Here is an 18,461-nt window from a genome sequence, read left to right on the forward strand (position 1 = left end):
CGTATTGATTTTCAGGTTGGCATCATTGCTTTTGAACAGGAGGCATTTAGGATCACCCCTGCTCACCTAAGCTAGAGCCTAAACCCCAGACAGATTGAGCCACCACTTGCATAATCCAGGTTTTCCTAATTGAGGGCTCAAGCAAGGGCCAAAATCAATTGAAATCGAGGGTCCTCTTGCCAGGCAGCGAAATATGGTACTATCCAAACCTCGGACAAAATATAGTACCATTCAAACTAAGGCTGTTTGGCGGTCTGTTTTACTTACCATATGACCTTTTTGTTACTTGCTTTGGTTCACTTCCAATAGTTCTTGGAAGATAAAACCACAATCATATTTTTCATCACTGCAGCCATGCGGAAGACTATGGGGCATCCCCATTTAGCATTCCACGCTTTATTCCACTCTAATAAAGCTCAATGCTACCAGCAGTAACCAAAAAACAGCATATGCATGTCAGAAAGAGAGGACTATTTGATGAATGACCGTCCTCCGTAATCCACCTACAAATAAATATTGCGTTAGAGAGAGGTGGTCCGTTGTACCCCTCCCTCGGGGCTTAGATCCAGGTTGCAGGTCGCAGCAGGGACGATCAGGAGACCGAGGTTGCAGATCGTTCCAGAGAGGGTAAGGAAATCCGTCTGGAGGTAATACAAGCGAAGAGCGTGAAAAGCACCAAATCACAGGCGCGCGCACAACCGAACGAAAATCTGGAGGCATAACGCCATGCCTCAGATCCACGACCGATGTGGTGCCGGAGGTTCTCCACAGGAGATCTTTAGCCTCTTTACACGAGGGCCTGATGGCTCCATCCTCAACCAGCAGTTCCAACAGCGAGATTCATTTTTCTATTAGCCATTATTTTTCCAGATTCCTTTGTAAAACTCAATTCATTAAAAATATTGGTGATAAACCAGCTAAAAGCCATGCAATGCATTCAAATCTAAATAACATCAATTAAACATCCTGCCTTTGTATGGGTTTGTCCCCTAACATAGCCCAGGCTCCAATTGCCTGTTACGTGCAACTTGCGCAATCCCATCATGTCATCAAATACAGGACTCATCAAACCGAATACAAGATTTCCAATTATGTTCTCAATCAAACTGCGCATAGCTTCAAGGGGGCATGACAACTCAGGCTCCCAATTCAAGTCTTCCTCGCAAGCTTAGATAGCCAGATAAATCAGCAAACAACAGCCAACATGAATCAGATTGGATACAAACAAAAATAACGTCACATGGATTATGGAGGGGAAATGATAACAACTTCAACAACTGAGAGAGCACAAATGTATAGCAAGCTACAAAAACATACATTGATATGAGCGCCTAATTTTAGAAGCTAGATCCAATATTACAGACCTTAATGCTCTGTTTGGTTCGGAAGATGGATTAAAAGAAGAATGGATGAAAAAAAAAAAGGATAGATGAAGAGAAGATGGATGTATCTTCTATCCATCCTCTTATTTTTTGATAAACATGAAAAGATGGATGAAAATAATTTTTTCCTTTGTTTGATACAGAATGAATAGAAGAGAGGATGGATAATATTTTTACGAAACTATCCTTTAATCAAAAAATATTATTATTATTCATTTATAATACTTATCTATACTAAAAAAAATTAGAATAATATATATTATTAAAATCTATATAATTTATAATTATATAAATATGTAGATATTTAATTTTAATTTAATTTCTTTTAATAAATATTTTTATAAATTAATTGTATCTATTAATTGCATAAATAACTAATTAATTTATAACTACTTCAAATATTTATTATTTTTACATAAATATATAACTAAAAAATAGTGAATATTATAAAAATATTCACTTAATTCCTAAACTTTCTCCCACTCATCATTCCAACTATCTTCCATATGTATTATCCTAAAAAAATATTTCAAAAGATAATTAGTTATTTATGAAATAAATAATTTATGAATAAATAAAATAATAATATTTAAGATACTAAAATTTGAATATTATCATTTATTTTTAAAATCCTCTTATTTATTTCTTTTTATTTATAGTCATGAGAACCCAATGTATTATCTCTTTTTTTATAGTTATTATCAAATAAAAAATTGAAAAGAACCCCCAACCCGCTTCCTCCATGCACCCTGGAAAACCATCCTCTATTTTGAGCGTTTTGAGCCTATCAGGAAAACCAAACCACCCACCCACCCCCCACCCTCCCGCGATGCCGCATGCTTGCTCCCATTTTTTTCTGGTTTTTTTTTGTTTTGAGTCAGGAACCAAACATCTTTCTGCTATAGCCCGTAAAAAAGAACTATTGAAAAAAATAATTTTTCATTGACAATGACCATACAGGTAAATGATAAAAAAATAATATTAGATAAACAAAAAAAATGAAATCTATTCTGATTTAACACTCAAACTGAAATAGCAAAAAAAAAAATTACCAATAAGTGATAATAGGATGCTGAGGCGATAAGATGTTGAGAAGAAAAAAAACGATGGTGAAGAGACGAAAGAAAATATTTGAGGAATAGATTGTTATTAGTATTTAGTTAAAATATTTATGAAAATTTTTTTTGTCATTATGATAATTTATTCACCATAACCCCATCCATCCTCCATGCATCTTTCCAAATTAAAATGATGTAGATTTGTGGGCTTGAATGGATGGACTATCCATCTTTTTTATCCATCTTTCTTAAAAATTTTTAAACCAAATATGATAGATAGAAACCATCCATCTTTCAATCCCATCCATCCTCCCTCTTATAACTCCAACCAAATACAGAATAATTCTTACCAAACACAGAATAAATCTGCCCGCCACAATTATCCGACTTACCTCTCCTCAGATCATGCTAGACCATAATTCTGAGAAGGTAGCCAACTGAAGTCGCATCATCATAAATTAGCTACATCTGTTATTTAGATAAAGCATAGTAGAAAAGAAAAGCACACACACAATGTCACTGGGTTTGCTCACAATGCATGTTTTATTCGTGGAAGTTGCATCTGTCCAGCATGGTAATAAAAAGGATATTCCCAATTTGTCATTCAAAATATTCAGCAACTGATTTAGGAATTATATCTGAGATACATAAACCGAATTCTTGCAAAACAGGTTCAACAGATATACTCCTACATGATTAGCATTCAAACTTCAAACGAAATAATTAAAAACCTGGTAAGTTAAACATGCAAAGAAAGCAAACAATACGATCATCAACGAGTGTAGCATTTTCCTTAAAGCATCCCACATTTGCAATTCTGCATTTATACCTCTTTCCCAAACACAAGGTTTTAGAGAAGCAGTGCTGTTGCATAGTAAGATGGCAGCCATTTTTGTTTTTTTGTTGAACAATGGTGGCCCTTTTCAGTCACAACAGAGCAAAACAATCATCAGACCATTGTAGTACTTTGTCTACAGCATCAAAAGGATACAACACATACTGTTTGGCATTAATACCTTTTCCAAACACAATGTTCTAGAGTCATAGTACTGTCACATAATCACACAGTGACCTTTTTAATCACTTCAGAACCGTGCAAACCTCATAATGCATCACAAACTTCTACCATATAGGGGAGAAAATATTAGAAATTACTTTTACTAGAAATTTGACAGCAGATGACATACTATTGATGCGAAAGCATAAAGCAGGCGAATAAGAACAAAGTCAGGAATGGGCCTACAAATTTTGAAGGCATACATAAAACTACCCAGCGCTGCCCTCCAAAAAATCTTCGAGATATTACATGAAGCATATATATATATATATATATATATATATATATATATATAGCAGTCCAGCTCAATGGGAAGCCGCTGATGAAGTATTTTAATCATATAAATTTCATGCACATCTTAAGATTAGGCTATGACCAGAAGATTCTATACCCATGAATGAGAAATTTGGCAGAATCTCATTTGTTTGGATCATTTTGGAAGGTATTTAAGAGCAGAATCCTCAGAATCTTTAGATTTTTTGCTTAATTGTATTTTTTCTGGAAAGTAAATCTTTCCTGATCACTATGAATGATTTCAACCCTTTCATCTCCCATGGTAATCTTTCAGAAACTCACAGAACTCAATGACATTTCTCAATCTGCAGAACTATGCACAGAAATCATAGAGAATAATTCGGCTCTCTATGGTGCAGGGAGCATGGTGCACTACCGAAGACTACCTTGTGGCTCTTCATAATCTGGAAAACCTGTTTATATATTCTCCACACAAAAAGCCAGGTTTCTTCAAAATTGTCTCCTTTTCAATCATTACAGCATCCTCTGGAGAGTAGAAAACAGTTGAGACAATGGACATAAAGTTAATTCGTAAAGAATAAATTGTGTAAACTTCAAAATTAAAACCTCTACCTGAAGAAGACTAGATTGCAGTAATTGACTTACGGTAAAGATGTACTGCTACTTGATGAAAGCCTCTTACACAAAAGGATGGAAGACTGGCACCTGAAAACTAAATTATTGTGCTCCATTCAGATCCTGAGTGACTTGAGTTCGTAATGCTAAAACTATTTCAGATGACTGTCCAGGGGTTTGAACCAAAGAATATGGCAACACAAAAAAAATATATAATGACAGAACCCAGAATAAATGAGCTCCAGAAAGCGGCAATTGTTACAACACACCCATGTAGCAAGCACAATGCAAACCATATGATCTATTAACAGAATAATGAATAAGGACATTTCACATTATCCAGGTTAAATGAATGATAAAATGCCGGACAAACGTGAGTCAACTGTTGTAGTATCAACACAACAGCAACCATGCTTTGTGAAGATCAGCATTTAGCATCATCTAATGTGTCTGTAGTCACCTTAATAAACATACAGTATGCATCCTGATATCTAGAAAGTGACTTGAGGAATCATCACTTTGTACCATTTTCCGCAGCACATGTAAACTGTTATTCAGATCCTTCATGTTTGCATCATACCTGAATAACCAAAGAGAACAGGCTCGATAAGAGGAGGTTATTTATATACAAGGCAGAATACTCGTGAGACTAGATAGACATACTAGCTTCCTGATCATTTGGCGGAAGCATTTCGCTGCAATGTAGGAATCCAACTACTGGATGAACCAAAGTTGCTTCCCAAACCCTGACCAAGGTGTGACACATCAGCTGGCCCAGATTGTTTTGAGCTTAGAATATTTCTTTTTGAAGCACCAGGAAGAGCAAATGATGTAGATGGCACCTGTGCTTTTTCAGCACTTGTTCCCACTCTCTGAAACAGATAAATTCTGATCACTTTTAGAAACTAAATAAGAACCGCAAGGCAATTCATCTTGCATGACACTTGAAAAGAGCTTTTAAGAACCGTCATAAGAGAAAATTCAGATTACAGTTACCATTACAAGCTGGCAATAACAAGTTAACCAAAAAGGGAACACGAACAGGAAAGAATGTAAAAAACAAGAATAAGGCAGCCACAACCCAATAAACACCAGTTTTGGCCTGATAAAAGAAGATTAAGATGCAATATACATCTATTAATTGGTAATAGAAATTTCTTAGGAGGGAACATAAAAATATTTTAAAAAATCAGAAATGAGGTTTTTGTTCATGCATGGAATGTCGCTCCTATACCCCTTTTCTAAGTTCACCTTCATATCTACAAGTAGAGTGAAATCCAACTAAGATGAATTCTTTAGTTTTTGTTTATGATATCCAGCAATTTCGTCCAGGTAGCCCAAAGAACAAGTCCTTCAAATTGCAATTCAAATGCCATTCTGTCTTTTTTTTTTTGGTAAGAAATGCCATTCTGTCTTTCAAGAAAACTGGAGAGAACCAGATTCTTCTTCATTCAGAGTCTTAATACCAATGGAATAATGCAAGATTGGTAAACATGTCCATCTAACATATACTTCAGATCGCCCCCCAACCCCCCACCCCACCCCAAAAAAAAAAGGAAAAAGAAAAATCACTGAAATACAACTAAAAAAATCCTTTTATACAAGGTTGAGAAAGTTTAAGTTTGCCCTGTGGCCAGGAAGCACAAATCAATTTTAAACCTGCTGAACAAATTTATGAAGTTCTTGCTTCTTTTGAAAAATTAAGCTCCAATCAACATCTGAGCAAAGCCAGAGAAATCTCAAAAGAATTGAAGGAATTGTTAAAACCTGCATCTCACAAAACAAGTATATACCAAACAAGGTATAAGGCTTTAACACAAGTAGTAGGCAATCAATTGGTAACAGAAGCTTCTAATGAAGGAACATAATAACATCACAAAAAGAAAAGAAAAAGAAAAAAGAAAGGCACAGAATGAGGTCTGCTCACATGTGAAATGTCGATCCTACACCCCCTTTCTAAGGTATACCCACATGTAGAAGAGTGAGATCCAACTAAGATGGATTCTTTGGTCCTATTTATGATATCCCCCAATTTCTGTCCAGTCCTGTAGCCCAGAACACATCTTCAAATTGCAATTCAAATGTCATTCTTCCAAGGAAACTAGAGAGAACCAGATTCTACTTCAGTTGAAGACTTAATACCAATGAAACTATGTAAGATTAATAAAAGCTGTCCAACTAACATCAGATTTCCCAAAAAACCTCAGGAAGTTCAACTTCAAAATCACCTTCAATGGAAGGTTGAGAAAACTTATGTTTGCTCTCGGCCAGGAAGCACAAGTTAATTCTTAAACCAGCTGAAAGAATATATGAAGTGCTTGCTTCTTTTGAAAAACCAACCTCCAAATCAGCATCCCACCAAAGCCAGATAAATCTCAAAGAATTGAAGGAATTGTCAAGCATATACCAAAAAAGGAATCAGGCTTAACACAAAATGATAGCAATGTTAGACAAGAACTGCAAAGATTATGATAGGGAATATTGAAACATGCTAAAATCAATGGTGCGAACGGCAATTAGAATATCTCCCACACATATACATATATATTTGCAATTTTCAAGCAAATTTTATTGAATATGTAACCTTTTTTCTACTTAGGGTACTCGATTAGTTTAGCAAGGGTAACTAGTTCATTGGTGAACCTTTACAACAGTGAGGTTTCTCCATTGTGGCACAGGCGTGATGTGTTCGAAACATGGAAGGTCTCTCTGCAAGCAGGGGAAGGTTGTGTACAACTGACCCTTCCCAAACCCCACAGTGGCAAGAGCCCTGTACATTGGGCTGCCCTTTTTCAATTAGTCTACTAGTGTGGTTTCAGACTAATACTCACATTATGATGACCCCACTCCTACTTAGGAACCTTTTGAACTAAATAAATGGGTGACACCCATTTATTTCTGAATCTATCGCAGTGTCTTCCAAAATTCAAAGCTGTGGAAACTGTAAATAGCGGATAACTGTATTACTTACCATCTTCTCAAGACGCTGATTGTCAGAAATCAGATTCTTATCAGCTGGAGATTTAAACTGCATGTGAACTGTGGGACGTGCTGCATTACTTGGTCCAATGCGCTCTGCACTATTATCTGGATAGGTGACATCATTTGCCTCTTAAATTGGAGCAGTTGACCGAAACAACAATGTTATCACCAAGCATAGACAAAGTTTATACTTTCTTAACATTCATTAATTCTAAAAACGAAGTAGCAAGAACTTCCTGAAAACTTAATACAGCATCTATCAAGTAGCGAATAAGAATACATTGACAGCAAGCAATGCAACAAAATTTCTAACCCAACCATCAATAGCTGTTCTTTTAGAAAAGTATACATTTGTAAACAGCAGTTGAACCATTTCTTTTCAAGAGGATGTCCAGGATGATGTTTCTAATTCCTTTATCAACATTATGTCCAAGCCAACAAACCAATTTTGGGAAGGACATGAGAATCCAGGCAGTACTACCTAAAGAGCTCAACAATATTTGTTTGGCCGAAGATATATGTCCACATTATACAACTTCAAAAAGTCCTTATTGCTGAGTTAATAAGACATATTTGCACAGCCTTTGGATTAAAAAAGTTGATTTGAAATTCTTTAAGATACACTCGGAAATATTGTTTTGCATTATTTTTGACTATAGATGTAGGATCAACAGCATTGATGGATGATAAGTTACATCTCAAAGTCCACTGAAGCTACGCAAGTATGTTCCATTTGGATTCTATCCATCAACTTTGTACCTAAAATACCCTTCATTCTTTCACTTTGTTCCAATCAAAACACCTAAATATAACAATTGATTTCTCTGTTTCAAAATATTTTGCTTTTGCCACATATACAGATATCCATTTATTTGTTTTCAGGTTGCATATAACAAGAATTTATCATAATTTTTAGAGTAACAGTTAAACAAGAACAATGTCCATATTTATGCAATTTCTCTAAACATCTATTTAACATCCTCAATTGCTTGCAATTAAATGTAGACCAATTTCATGAAGGGTGAATCACCATAATGGTCATAATGACACTCTTGCTTGATCTGGTAACTGAACACTTAGATATTTTTTCCCCTGATCAAGATCTGAAAGAAGAGAAAAAAATATCCAAGTGTCACTAAACCTACGCCTGCCACTGTTTTCCTGAAACCAGGCCAGACAATTGCCAGAATGTTCTCTGTCATAAATTATTTTTATGTTAGACTCAAATCAATTTGAAAGGACATGCCTCGCATACCAAACTCAACTGAGGATGGAAATTTTTACAGAACATCAAATTGGTCATTGTCATCAACTAACTCCATGCTGCACTCTAGTTCTGTGCAATTTTCACCCAGACCATCACATAAATATGTTCACAATGAAAACAATGCCAACCACATCGTGCTACCCGTTAGTGATGTTCATCATAGTCAGACCACTTCCATTTTTATTGTATTGGTGTACTATAAGTAAATGAAAAGCTTTCATGCAACGAGAGGTAACCTTGACATTTGTCGACATTCATCGGGATTGCTTGGCTAGTCATTCCACCAGAGGCTGGCTGCCATTTTATACATCAAAAAAATTAATAAGTACCAACAGAGTTGCATCTCAACCTTGATTGCTGAAAGGTTTATAGAAATACATGCATATTTTTCACACATGGTAAGAAGACTAAATGATTCGAACATTAGTGCCTCATGTATACGCACAGCCTCCCCCCAACAATAACAGGAGAAAAACAGAACACAAGTTCACAAAATTTTAGTTGAATGCACATTGTTTCCGCAGCAAGGAAAAAGTAAATTAGCATGAAATCAGAGGAAAAAAAATCAGTTGCGATGCAGATGAATCATCAGTGAAATTAGCATACAAACCGAAAATCGAGGCTGAGCTTTTGTTCTTTGTGATTGCTGGTATTTCAAAATGGTCCAGTCAAAGATATAATCAAACTCATAACCTGTCATAAGTGAGGGTAAATAGCAAGTTCAATCAACAAATGTTTTAATAGAACCCCGATACAATCAGCTCACAGAGGCAGACTATAAACAACATTTGGTGATAAATCCTATACAATATATGATTCAGCACTTAATATGCATGATGGATCCCAATGAAAACAAATATAATTCAAGAATTACATCTCATACTGAGAATTGCACACTATTAAGAGAATAATTAACAAACTCTGCCTCTTTTTAATATCCCTTAAAAAATTTAACTCTTGCATTCATCTTTTCATTTACAAATGTAATATCATAATATCATATGACCAAGAAAAAGCAAGCAAAGTAAATTCAATGTTGGATATTATGCATCAAAACAAGGAACTGAAAACAAGTGGGGGGAATAGAAAGAGATTCATAATGCGAGGGTGGCAAAGTTAATAAGATTTGTCAAGCCATACCTTCACGACTGAACAAATCCCGGAATAGGCGCTTCAGAAATCCATAATCAGGTCGTTGATCAAATGTCAACGAATGACAGTAATGAAAGTAGGAGGCAAATTCCACTGGATGAGACTTGCATAGAACCTATAAAAAGATTATTTTATCAACATGTCAGTAAATAAATATCATCTAGAATTTTATGGTTTATATTAAAAATATACAAGTGGTCAGTACAAACCTCTATAGGAGTTGAAAGCTTTTTCTCACATATTTTATCATATTTCTGCTTTTTCGTGGCTGCTTTTAGACCCTGCCATGGAAGACTTCGTACAGTAATAATATAACAAGTTAATTAGACCAACCAAAAAATCAGACAGCCATAAGAAACATCAATATGCATAAATAAAATCTTAGAACGTAAGCTGACAGCACTGGCAGAGATACCAGATCGAAAATAATGTTATATTAAAGTGAAAATGGAATGCTCCAAGTACAATTTTCATGTGACAATAATTAAAATTTTAGTGTAACAAGACTATATCATGTTTTATTTCTGACAACAAAAGGGTAAAGATCACTTAACGCACTATTACTAACATAACTGGACTGAAAGATTATGAACAGCAGTCTCAAAAAAATAATGAACATGATTCTCTTAATTATATACACATAGAAATCTTCTATCCATAATCGAACAAATACTATCAAGCTAAATGTAAAGGAAAACTGTAGCCAAATAACGTCCAAAATTGCAGGTGCAACAAACTTGAGTTTCAAGAAGATTTCATGAACTAAGAAATGAATAACAACTTGATTCTACTGGAGACATTGCAACAAAATGATGTCTATGAAAAAGATATACCTTCCTCTTAGAAAATACAGAAGAACATAACCAAGTGATTCCAGATCATCCCGACGGCTTTGTTCTGGTTGTAAAAGGCTAGTGTAAGTCAGATCAAAAAATTAATCATACTTTCATAAACATTTGACTGGTCATCACTTACCTATGCCCAGATGAGTGTTGCAACTTGCATAGCGAGCAGTACCAGTTAAATTTTTGTTTTCTCTGAAATAGAAAAAAGAAAGAAAAAAGAATGCAACCAAGCATTCAGAATCATGAAGATGCTACCTGGTAGAAAGAAAACATTAAATCTATTATATTTATATAGGAACATGCATTACACATTTGAGGAAAACAATATAAAATTTTAATTTATATTATACAAAATTATAAATATAATATTAAAAATAATTAGATTTTTCTTAATTGTTTGCAGACTTTTTCGCATTTTCTATGTTGAAACTACTCTCACAAATAATGTAGATATTCCCTTAGCCATCTACAACCGGTATTTCTAATTTTCCCTAATTTCTTTACTCTAGTAAAATTTTATATTATGGTATTTTCACTATTTGTTTGCAACACGATTTTATTTTATTCTCAAAAAATGCCAAGAAAGAAAATAACAAAGAGAGAAATTTTTTGGCATGATCTTACCAAACAGAAAATATTTTATTATATTTTCGTTATATATTTCTAGTTGGCATCTTTGAATTTTTTTCCTTATTTATTTTCCATAACAAATTTTTTGTTACGACCCTTTCCTTGTATGTTTATAACTGTTTTTGGGTTTTTCCTTATCTTGTTGAAAGGTGAAATTTTTTATTATTTTGTTTGTTTATTAATACAATTATAATTAGGTGAAATTTCTTTATTTGTCTAAAACCAGGATCTTGATTTTGTTTCCTTATTTATATAATTCAGAAAAAAAGTGGAAGGATATTTTCGGGATCAAAAATTGACAAATAGAATCTGGTAGTTTTCGAAACAAATATTTTCATAGAGTAGAGATACATTCACACATATATCATAAGACTTTGCTGAGTTTTACATGACTGGAGATTTTATATATCTAAATACAACAAAAGAAGTCAAAACAGATGTTGGAAATGGCATTTACAAGAATGCAGAAACTTGTAACGGCTACCGGTAACATGCATAATTTGTGTTTGCATATCTATGTTCTGTGCATTGGAGATGATGCAGCCATCCCAAGACACAGAGCATATTTACAATTTTTTGTCACGTTCTACTGCCAATTGAAAATATGTCATGATACACAATCAAAGCATGTATCATGTAGCCGATATACCAGATAAACAACATGATATTCACTTAACAGTCAGCAACAACAACTAAGTTGATTACTCCAAGATGATGAAAGCGGGAAAAAGATCAAGGTATAGGTTCGATCATAATAAGAAAGAAAGCCCAGCTCATATATATTTTACTCAAGTAGTCACAGCTTACCTGTATGGAATATGGCGATTGGTGGTAGAGTCCCGATATCTTTTTGCAAGACCAAAGTCAATGATGTATACCTACACAATGAGATGGATGAATATACAATTGACAAAATTGAATTTGATTACATAAGTGTGCCAACAGTGGACTGATTAGAGTCAATCAGAGTCACTACCTGGTTTGCTTTCCGACCAAGGCCCATGAGAAAGTTATCAGGTTTAATATCCCTATGTAAAAACCCTTTTGAATGAACATACTCAATTCTTGTAATCTGTAGTTGATCACCAAATATAGAGTAAGCATTACCCAATACTACTTGTTTACAGGAATAGATAACTAAAAATCAATATACCAAGACAGTAAACAAAGTGATATCAAAGGAAAAAAGCTCAAAGTCATGCTTATTCCATTCAATTTATTTAGGCCATGTTTGGACAGGGAATAAGTGGAGGGCTAACTCCCTAATCCCTGCCTTATCCTACCAAACCACCTCTTTGGCCTGACAGGATAGCCTATTCCCTCACGATGATGCATGAGGAGATATCCCTCCCATTTAAGGGATCAGTTTTTCCCATGGGGAGGGGAGGAATAGGCTTATTCCCTCCCAAGTCATATGCCAAATACTATATTATCCTCCACCTTTCCTATCCACTCTTATGTACCCAAAAAGTGAGAGGGTAATTTTATCTTCGTGACAAAAATCTAAATCATTGCAAAATCTAAAGTGCATTAAATACACTCTATTTCCTCCCACTTATTCTTCCAACCAAATGCCAAAAGGCACTTATCCCATGGAATCCTGCAAAATAAGCCCATCCCATCTACAATTGCTGGAGAACTTTTCTCATTCCCTTCAATGTTATTCCACAACCAAACACAGCCTTAATGAGCAAGATATTATGAAAATAAACTTTCATAAAGCCTAGGGGAATTACTCTACTGACAACTTAATATATTTCTTAATCAAGAAAGTTGGCATAAAAGAAAATAAGAGATTATTATCCACAAGCCTCCTTAAAAGTATCATCCTCAAATGCAACAACTTCTATAAAACAGCTGCCCAAGAACAAAAGACAAAGTGCAAGTGGAACAAAACCATCATGCATCTTAGCTGGGTCAACAATAATATGTTCTTAAAGAGGAATTACTCTAATATCTTAAACAGGAAAGTAGGTATAAAGACACAATTATTCACAATCCTCCTTAAAAGTATCATCCTCAACCATGATGACAAATTCTAGAAAACAGCCTCCACAGAACAAGAGGCGAAGTGTACATGGAACACAACCATCACAAATCTTAGCTAGGTCAGTGAGAAAGGCTCTTAGTAGTTATACATGTAAATACAGAGGTTTTGCCCACTACCTCATTCTTGTGTTTGTATGAACAGAATACTAGATGCAATTCATCATTAAATGTAGCTTAGTTGCTTTTTTTAGGCATAGTACAAACTATCAATCATAGCACTGCAACTTTTCTATAAACTACTTTAGTAAATATTAATCTTCATGAAACTACAAGCATTAGCTCAAGAACAGAATTTGTTGATTTATAACGACACATTATTTTTTTTATGACATGGGCATCAAAAATTTTTCATAATGACTATGATTTCCAGATATGCTAATTTTCTAATTACCATCTGATCTGCCAGCATTAGAACTGTCTTTAGGGAGAACTTCCGACCACAATAGACAAACAGATCTTCAAGGCTTGGACCAAGCAAATCAAGAACAAGAATATTGTCATCTCCATCTATACCACACCATTTTATGTTTGCTATGCCACCTGCATGAAGGACATCACAATTCAATTATCAGGCCCATCAAGAACCTAGCAGTAGACAGATGATGTTGCTGAAAACACTAAGACATACTTCCACCCTGAAGAATGTTATACAACTTGGCCTCATAAAGCAACTGCGGGTGTTTGGTCTTGCTGTTCTCCTGTGCACGACAATTATAAGATAAGCCCTGGTCAAGCTTCAAATGAAATATACTATCGGACCTATCAACTAAAAACACCAGCAAAACAAGCCTTGAAACAAAACTGAACAGATTACTGCACTGCACTCAAATTATAAAAGAGACTGTCAATAGAAACAGCAATTACGACTTTGTAGAGCTCCAATAATGTGAATTCTCTATAAAGAAATCAAAATCCGCAAAAAATTACTACTCTTGAACCCAGTAAATAGACCGGGAAGGATCAAATTCAATTCAAAAAAAGCTACAACAATCAAAAACACATCTTCAATAGTCCCTCCTAGATGATCTGTATGGCACCCCCACACCCCCGCCCTCTCCACCCAAAAAAAACCCGCCATTAGCAAAGCGATAACTTCAAAAGAAAATTCGAGGTAACAAGATATCCTATTGTCTATTTTAAAAAACGTTTTTTACTCGACGAAGATACTCCATGACAAGAATTCCCTTATCTCTCCTCCTCACCGACATCAAGAAATCCCAATCAGAATAAAAACCCAAGAAACACAAATATCGGCATGAACATACTCCATGACGAGAATTCCCTTATTATCCTCGTCATCGACATCAAGAAATCCCGATCAGAATAACACCCAAACAAGAAACACAACTATCGGTATGAACTCACGATCTTGACTGCGACGATCTCGAATGTGTCAACGTGGGTCGCTGCAACAGATCGAACCAACAGAAAAAAGATATCAGTATTGCAAAAAGTATCGATCGATGCCGGAGTTAAAGAAGAGAAGATGGCCGCGGACTCACCGAGATAGATCTCACCGAAGGATCCGCTCCCGATCTTGCGCCCAAGCTTATACTTCCCGCCTACAATTCGCTCCATGCCTTGTACCTTCTCCCACCTCCTCACAAGCGCATCAAGAAATAGGGTTTGGAAGAGAGAAGGAACGAAGAAGAGAGAGAATGCGAGATATAGTGGAAGTGGGAGAAAGATGACGTGGGAGAGAGAAATCCTGAGGCGCGTTGCCTTCTGCCCCCGGATGACGGTGAGGGAAAAGACTCAAAAGACGGCAGATGGATCGGTCATATAAGCAGAGTAGTAGGCAACGGGAGGGGTATTTTCGGTATTGAAAGTTCACCAAAGGAACCCTTGCTTCCCCCGAACTAACGAGCTTATCCGCGAACGGTAAACAAATAAACCGACCTGGTTGAACCGGCCCGGTCTACACCGATCTGACTTGACTGACTCGATGCGGTCCGAAAGAAACCCGAAGATGAGTTACGTCCTATTTAAGGTTATACGACTTGGTTTTGACAGGTTGGTTTTTGGATTAGGGTTGTCCAAAGAATATAAAGCATTTGGCCAAAGGCACTTTTCTTGTGAAAAGATGCTAGGTAAAGGGTTTTTATGCATTGCCATGGTTCAGGAATATGTAAGGAAAGAATATTTTTTATGTAAGGATTGCATTATAAAATATTATGCTGTCTTTCTTTTGATGATTTATTAATTGGTGTACTTATATGCTTTAACTGTGAATACCATTTCTGCAAACTCCGATTATCAATAACAAGCCAATCTTCAAGTTGATGTTGAGATGATCTTGATGGTCGGAGAAAAGTTGAGGAGGATAATATCTCTGACTTGCAACTACAAATCTAATGGTTGAAAGTTTGCCAGTAAGGATCTTTCAATATTTAAATTAGTCGAAGTTCAGAAACTGCCATAAAAAAAAAAGAGATAATAAGAAAGGAGTTTTATATTTTCAAAAAGGATTCATCTAAGGATTCTCCATATCCCCCTGTATACAAAGGAGTAATGCAGGTGCAGTTATTATTTAAGTAGATTTTAATTATGGATAATTATTAGACTCATGATTATCTATTGTGAGTAGTTATTGTGTCCACTTGGAGCCATCATGGGTAATTATTTCGCTCGTGAAGTCTAAATTATGGCTCATTAATCGCAAAAATGTAGGAAATAGCCTGAAATGTTCTATCAAGGCCGTTACAAAATACGTTATCTGTATATATCCAAGCTTAAGGTCGACACAACATCGAAAGTGATGATAGATAAGATTTGAAAAAATAGATTGGTTCATAATTGAGGTCATAGAATTTCTATATACCGATAATAAATACATCTGTTTGATCAGTGCTGACCTCTATAATATAAGATAGTAGATGATATGTTAGTAGACCATAGAGCAAGCAATTGGTGGTGGAGCTATAGTACTATGTTTTGTATTGTATGTATATGTCAAGTATTGTAATGTCTAATACATGAGAGGTGAGTTTGCTTTTTTTGTTCTTGTTGGCAGTGGTTTTTATGATAAAAACTCAAGATAGAAAATTTAATTGCATCCATGCTCACACATTTCCGTTGCTTATCCAGATAAGGTATGCTTTCTTTAGGACCTATTTTCAGAGCTCAAGTTGAATAGCAGGAGAAGAAATAAACTAGAGTGAAGGCACATTTGAGAAAATTAGCAAAAAAAAAAAAGTTATATGAACAAGAGAAAGATGATATACATGTTAGGATAAAAATAATAAAAAAATATTTGAACATTAATGGAAGAATAAAAAGGAGTTTTAGGATAGGATAAAGCTTACCTCGTAGTATATTAGAAACAAATCTATGTTTAGAAGACTAAGCGACAAGGTGCTACAACTTGAAAGTTGTTATTTTGCATTTTTTGCTACACAAATAGATAAGAAATATAAGTATCCATCCTGGTACCAATAAGTAGGGAAAAGGGATTTAAGTTCTTCTGCTACTTGAGATCATCCTTTAGCCTCTTCTAACGAGCATACTAATAGTGGCTTATTATGAACTTTTCTAATTTTTTATTTATAAGATAAGACTGATATCACTATAATTCTACTGATAAAGCATAAAGCATAAGGCATGGTGATCATGATGGTCCACATAACCCTTGCATACTTTATTAGCACTTTTTTTTTTCTCTTTATCGTTGCATCTCCAATAGCATCACCATGGATCCCATATAAAAATAATTTCTCCATTGCTAATAGTCCGACTAGCTGCCCTTTTTAACACCCATATAACCATGTCAATCCTCTTAGTGTCAGGATCATGTTCCTCTATTTTTTAATTTTCTAGCTAGTGATATAATGAATCATATGATCAGTGCTAGATGGAAGGAGCTTAAGTGGTTTCTAAGCCTTAATCTCATACCATGTGACTTACGACAATCTTATATCACCCATAATAAAAGTCATGATTCCACTCAAGTATATGTTGAAATGAAGCATCTTATCCATCTTAAATAACAGGCCCCTGTATTACCTCCCTACATGTGCTTATGTCCAGCTCCTCGACCCAAATCATTGGCATCTTTCTCTCCCCTAACTTGGCACATGTGAAGGATATTAGTGAAAAATGTATGGGGACTCATCAAGCATATAAGCTTAAGATGGTCAAAGAAACTCACGAGAGATTATGGAAGAGGTTTGGAGGCAGAGGATTGGTTTTAGTTTTTCTTTTCTCCAACTCAATTTAGGGGCAAACACATGCTTTCTATCAATTGATGTGGAGAGCTGACTAAAAATGATGACCTTTAATTTGTTAGATCTAGTAGCCTATGTAATCCATCAAATTCATATCCTACAAAATCATTGATATAAAAATGATAATCTAGTGGCATCATATAAAGGGCTACATCCATATGCATCTCATAAAAAGCTGCATGATGACATGCCTCTAGATGTCACAATTAGATGTCAATACTTGTACATATGTGATATCATTTCTATATGTCATAACTAGAATTACATCTTAATGGTAGATACATCTTTATATCTAGGTAAATTTTGTTGGATAGAACCCTCATCATGCGAGGTGCCTACTAATGCTATGTCTACTAGTAGAAGAGTATGAAAGAAAGTCGTATTTTTTTTTTCTACGTAGGAGTACAAGAGTTTACATAAGAAGGAATTAAAAAGAAATCCTAAAAGATTGTTGGCTTTTTATGTTATTAGAGAAGGTTTGGAAGAAAAAGAGAGAAGCAATAGGTTTTGCTTCATCTTCTTTGCATTAAATGGAGATATTCAATACATGTCTAATATGTTGGTGATCTACTAGAGGGATGATTATGTGGCATGCAATTTTCTTGCATATTTATTTTTGTAGATTACCTTCTTCCTGCACCTCAAAATTTTCATTTTTTCTTGGGATTGCCATGTGGGCATGGTTAACAACCTATATAGTGGTGCACTTATTAGTTAACAGCCTCTAATCATGAAGTGTCTTGCTTTACAAATCAATTGGTGAAAACCGAAAGTGCAATGTGAGCAAATATTGTTAACAAGAAGTAGAACAGGAAAATTATAGTGATATAAATTCATGAAGCTAGGGTGAGCCGAATGTCATCCATCCTTAAAACGCTACTAACAGGTGGTGTATTGACTTCTAGTTGTATTTGTTTATTTAGTTCTCTTAAAAGGTTTGGTCTTC

At 35.1% G+C, this 18,461-nt stretch overlaps 1 protein-coding gene across 13 annotated transcripts; it reads right to left on the reverse strand.

The window, feature by feature from the left end:
• Window positions 1–3,570: 3,570 nt before the first annotated feature.
• On the reverse strand, window positions 3,571–15,039 carry LOC105048320 (casein kinase 1-like protein 3). Of its 13 annotated transcripts, none has more exons than XR_003801300.2 (17): window positions 14,795–15,019; window positions 14,658–14,698; window positions 13,921–13,990; window positions 13,684–13,832; window positions 12,220–12,315; window positions 12,051–12,121; window positions 10,744–10,805; window positions 10,602–10,665; window positions 9,978–10,062; window positions 9,757–9,883; window positions 9,227–9,309; window positions 8,853–8,910; window positions 7,339–7,478; window positions 5,031–5,239; window positions 4,893–4,947; window positions 4,398–4,457; window positions 3,571–4,277 (listed from the first exon to the last, which is right to left on the reverse strand). XR_003801300.2 is itself a non-coding variant. In XM_019851874.2 (15 exons), exons 1-14 carry the CDS (start codon window positions 14,868–14,870, stop codon window positions 5,042–5,044), a joined length of 1,320 nt encoding a protein of 439 aa, XP_019707433.1. In that variant the 5' UTR covers window positions 14,871–15,039; the 3' UTR covers window positions 4,642–4,947; window positions 5,031–5,041. The 13 variants fall into 13 exon arrangements, 2 of the variants coding, with proteins under 2 accessions (XP_019707433.1, XP_010925910.1); XR_003801301.2 differs by having other exon boundaries at window positions 4,365–4,457; XR_003801298.2 differs by having other exon boundaries at window positions 4,398–4,464.
• Window positions 15,040–18,461: the final 3,422 nt, after the last annotated feature.

The sequence above is a fragment of the Elaeis guineensis genome, chromosome 7, assembly GCF_000442705.2.
Source record: "Elaeis guineensis isolate ETL-2024a chromosome 7, EG11, whole genome shotgun sequence".
NCBI lineage: Eukaryota > Viridiplantae > Streptophyta > Magnoliopsida > Arecales > Arecaceae > Elaeis > Elaeis guineensis.

Bases quoted from the DNA above. Each gene is read 5' to 3' on its own strand.
- LOC105048320 (XM_019851874.2), bottom strand. From the start codon at position 14,870: ATGGAGCGAATTGTAGGCGGGAAGTATAAGCTTGGGCGCAAGATCGGG. The intron at 13,833-13,920 runs GTATGTCTTAGT...TCCTTCATGCAG, and splicing joins TAACATTCTTCAGGGTGGAA to GTGGCATAGCAAACATAAAA. The intron at 9,310-9,756 runs GTATGGCTTGAC...CACTTATGACAG, and splicing joins GGATTTGTTCAGTCGTGAAG to GTTATGAGTTTGATTATATC.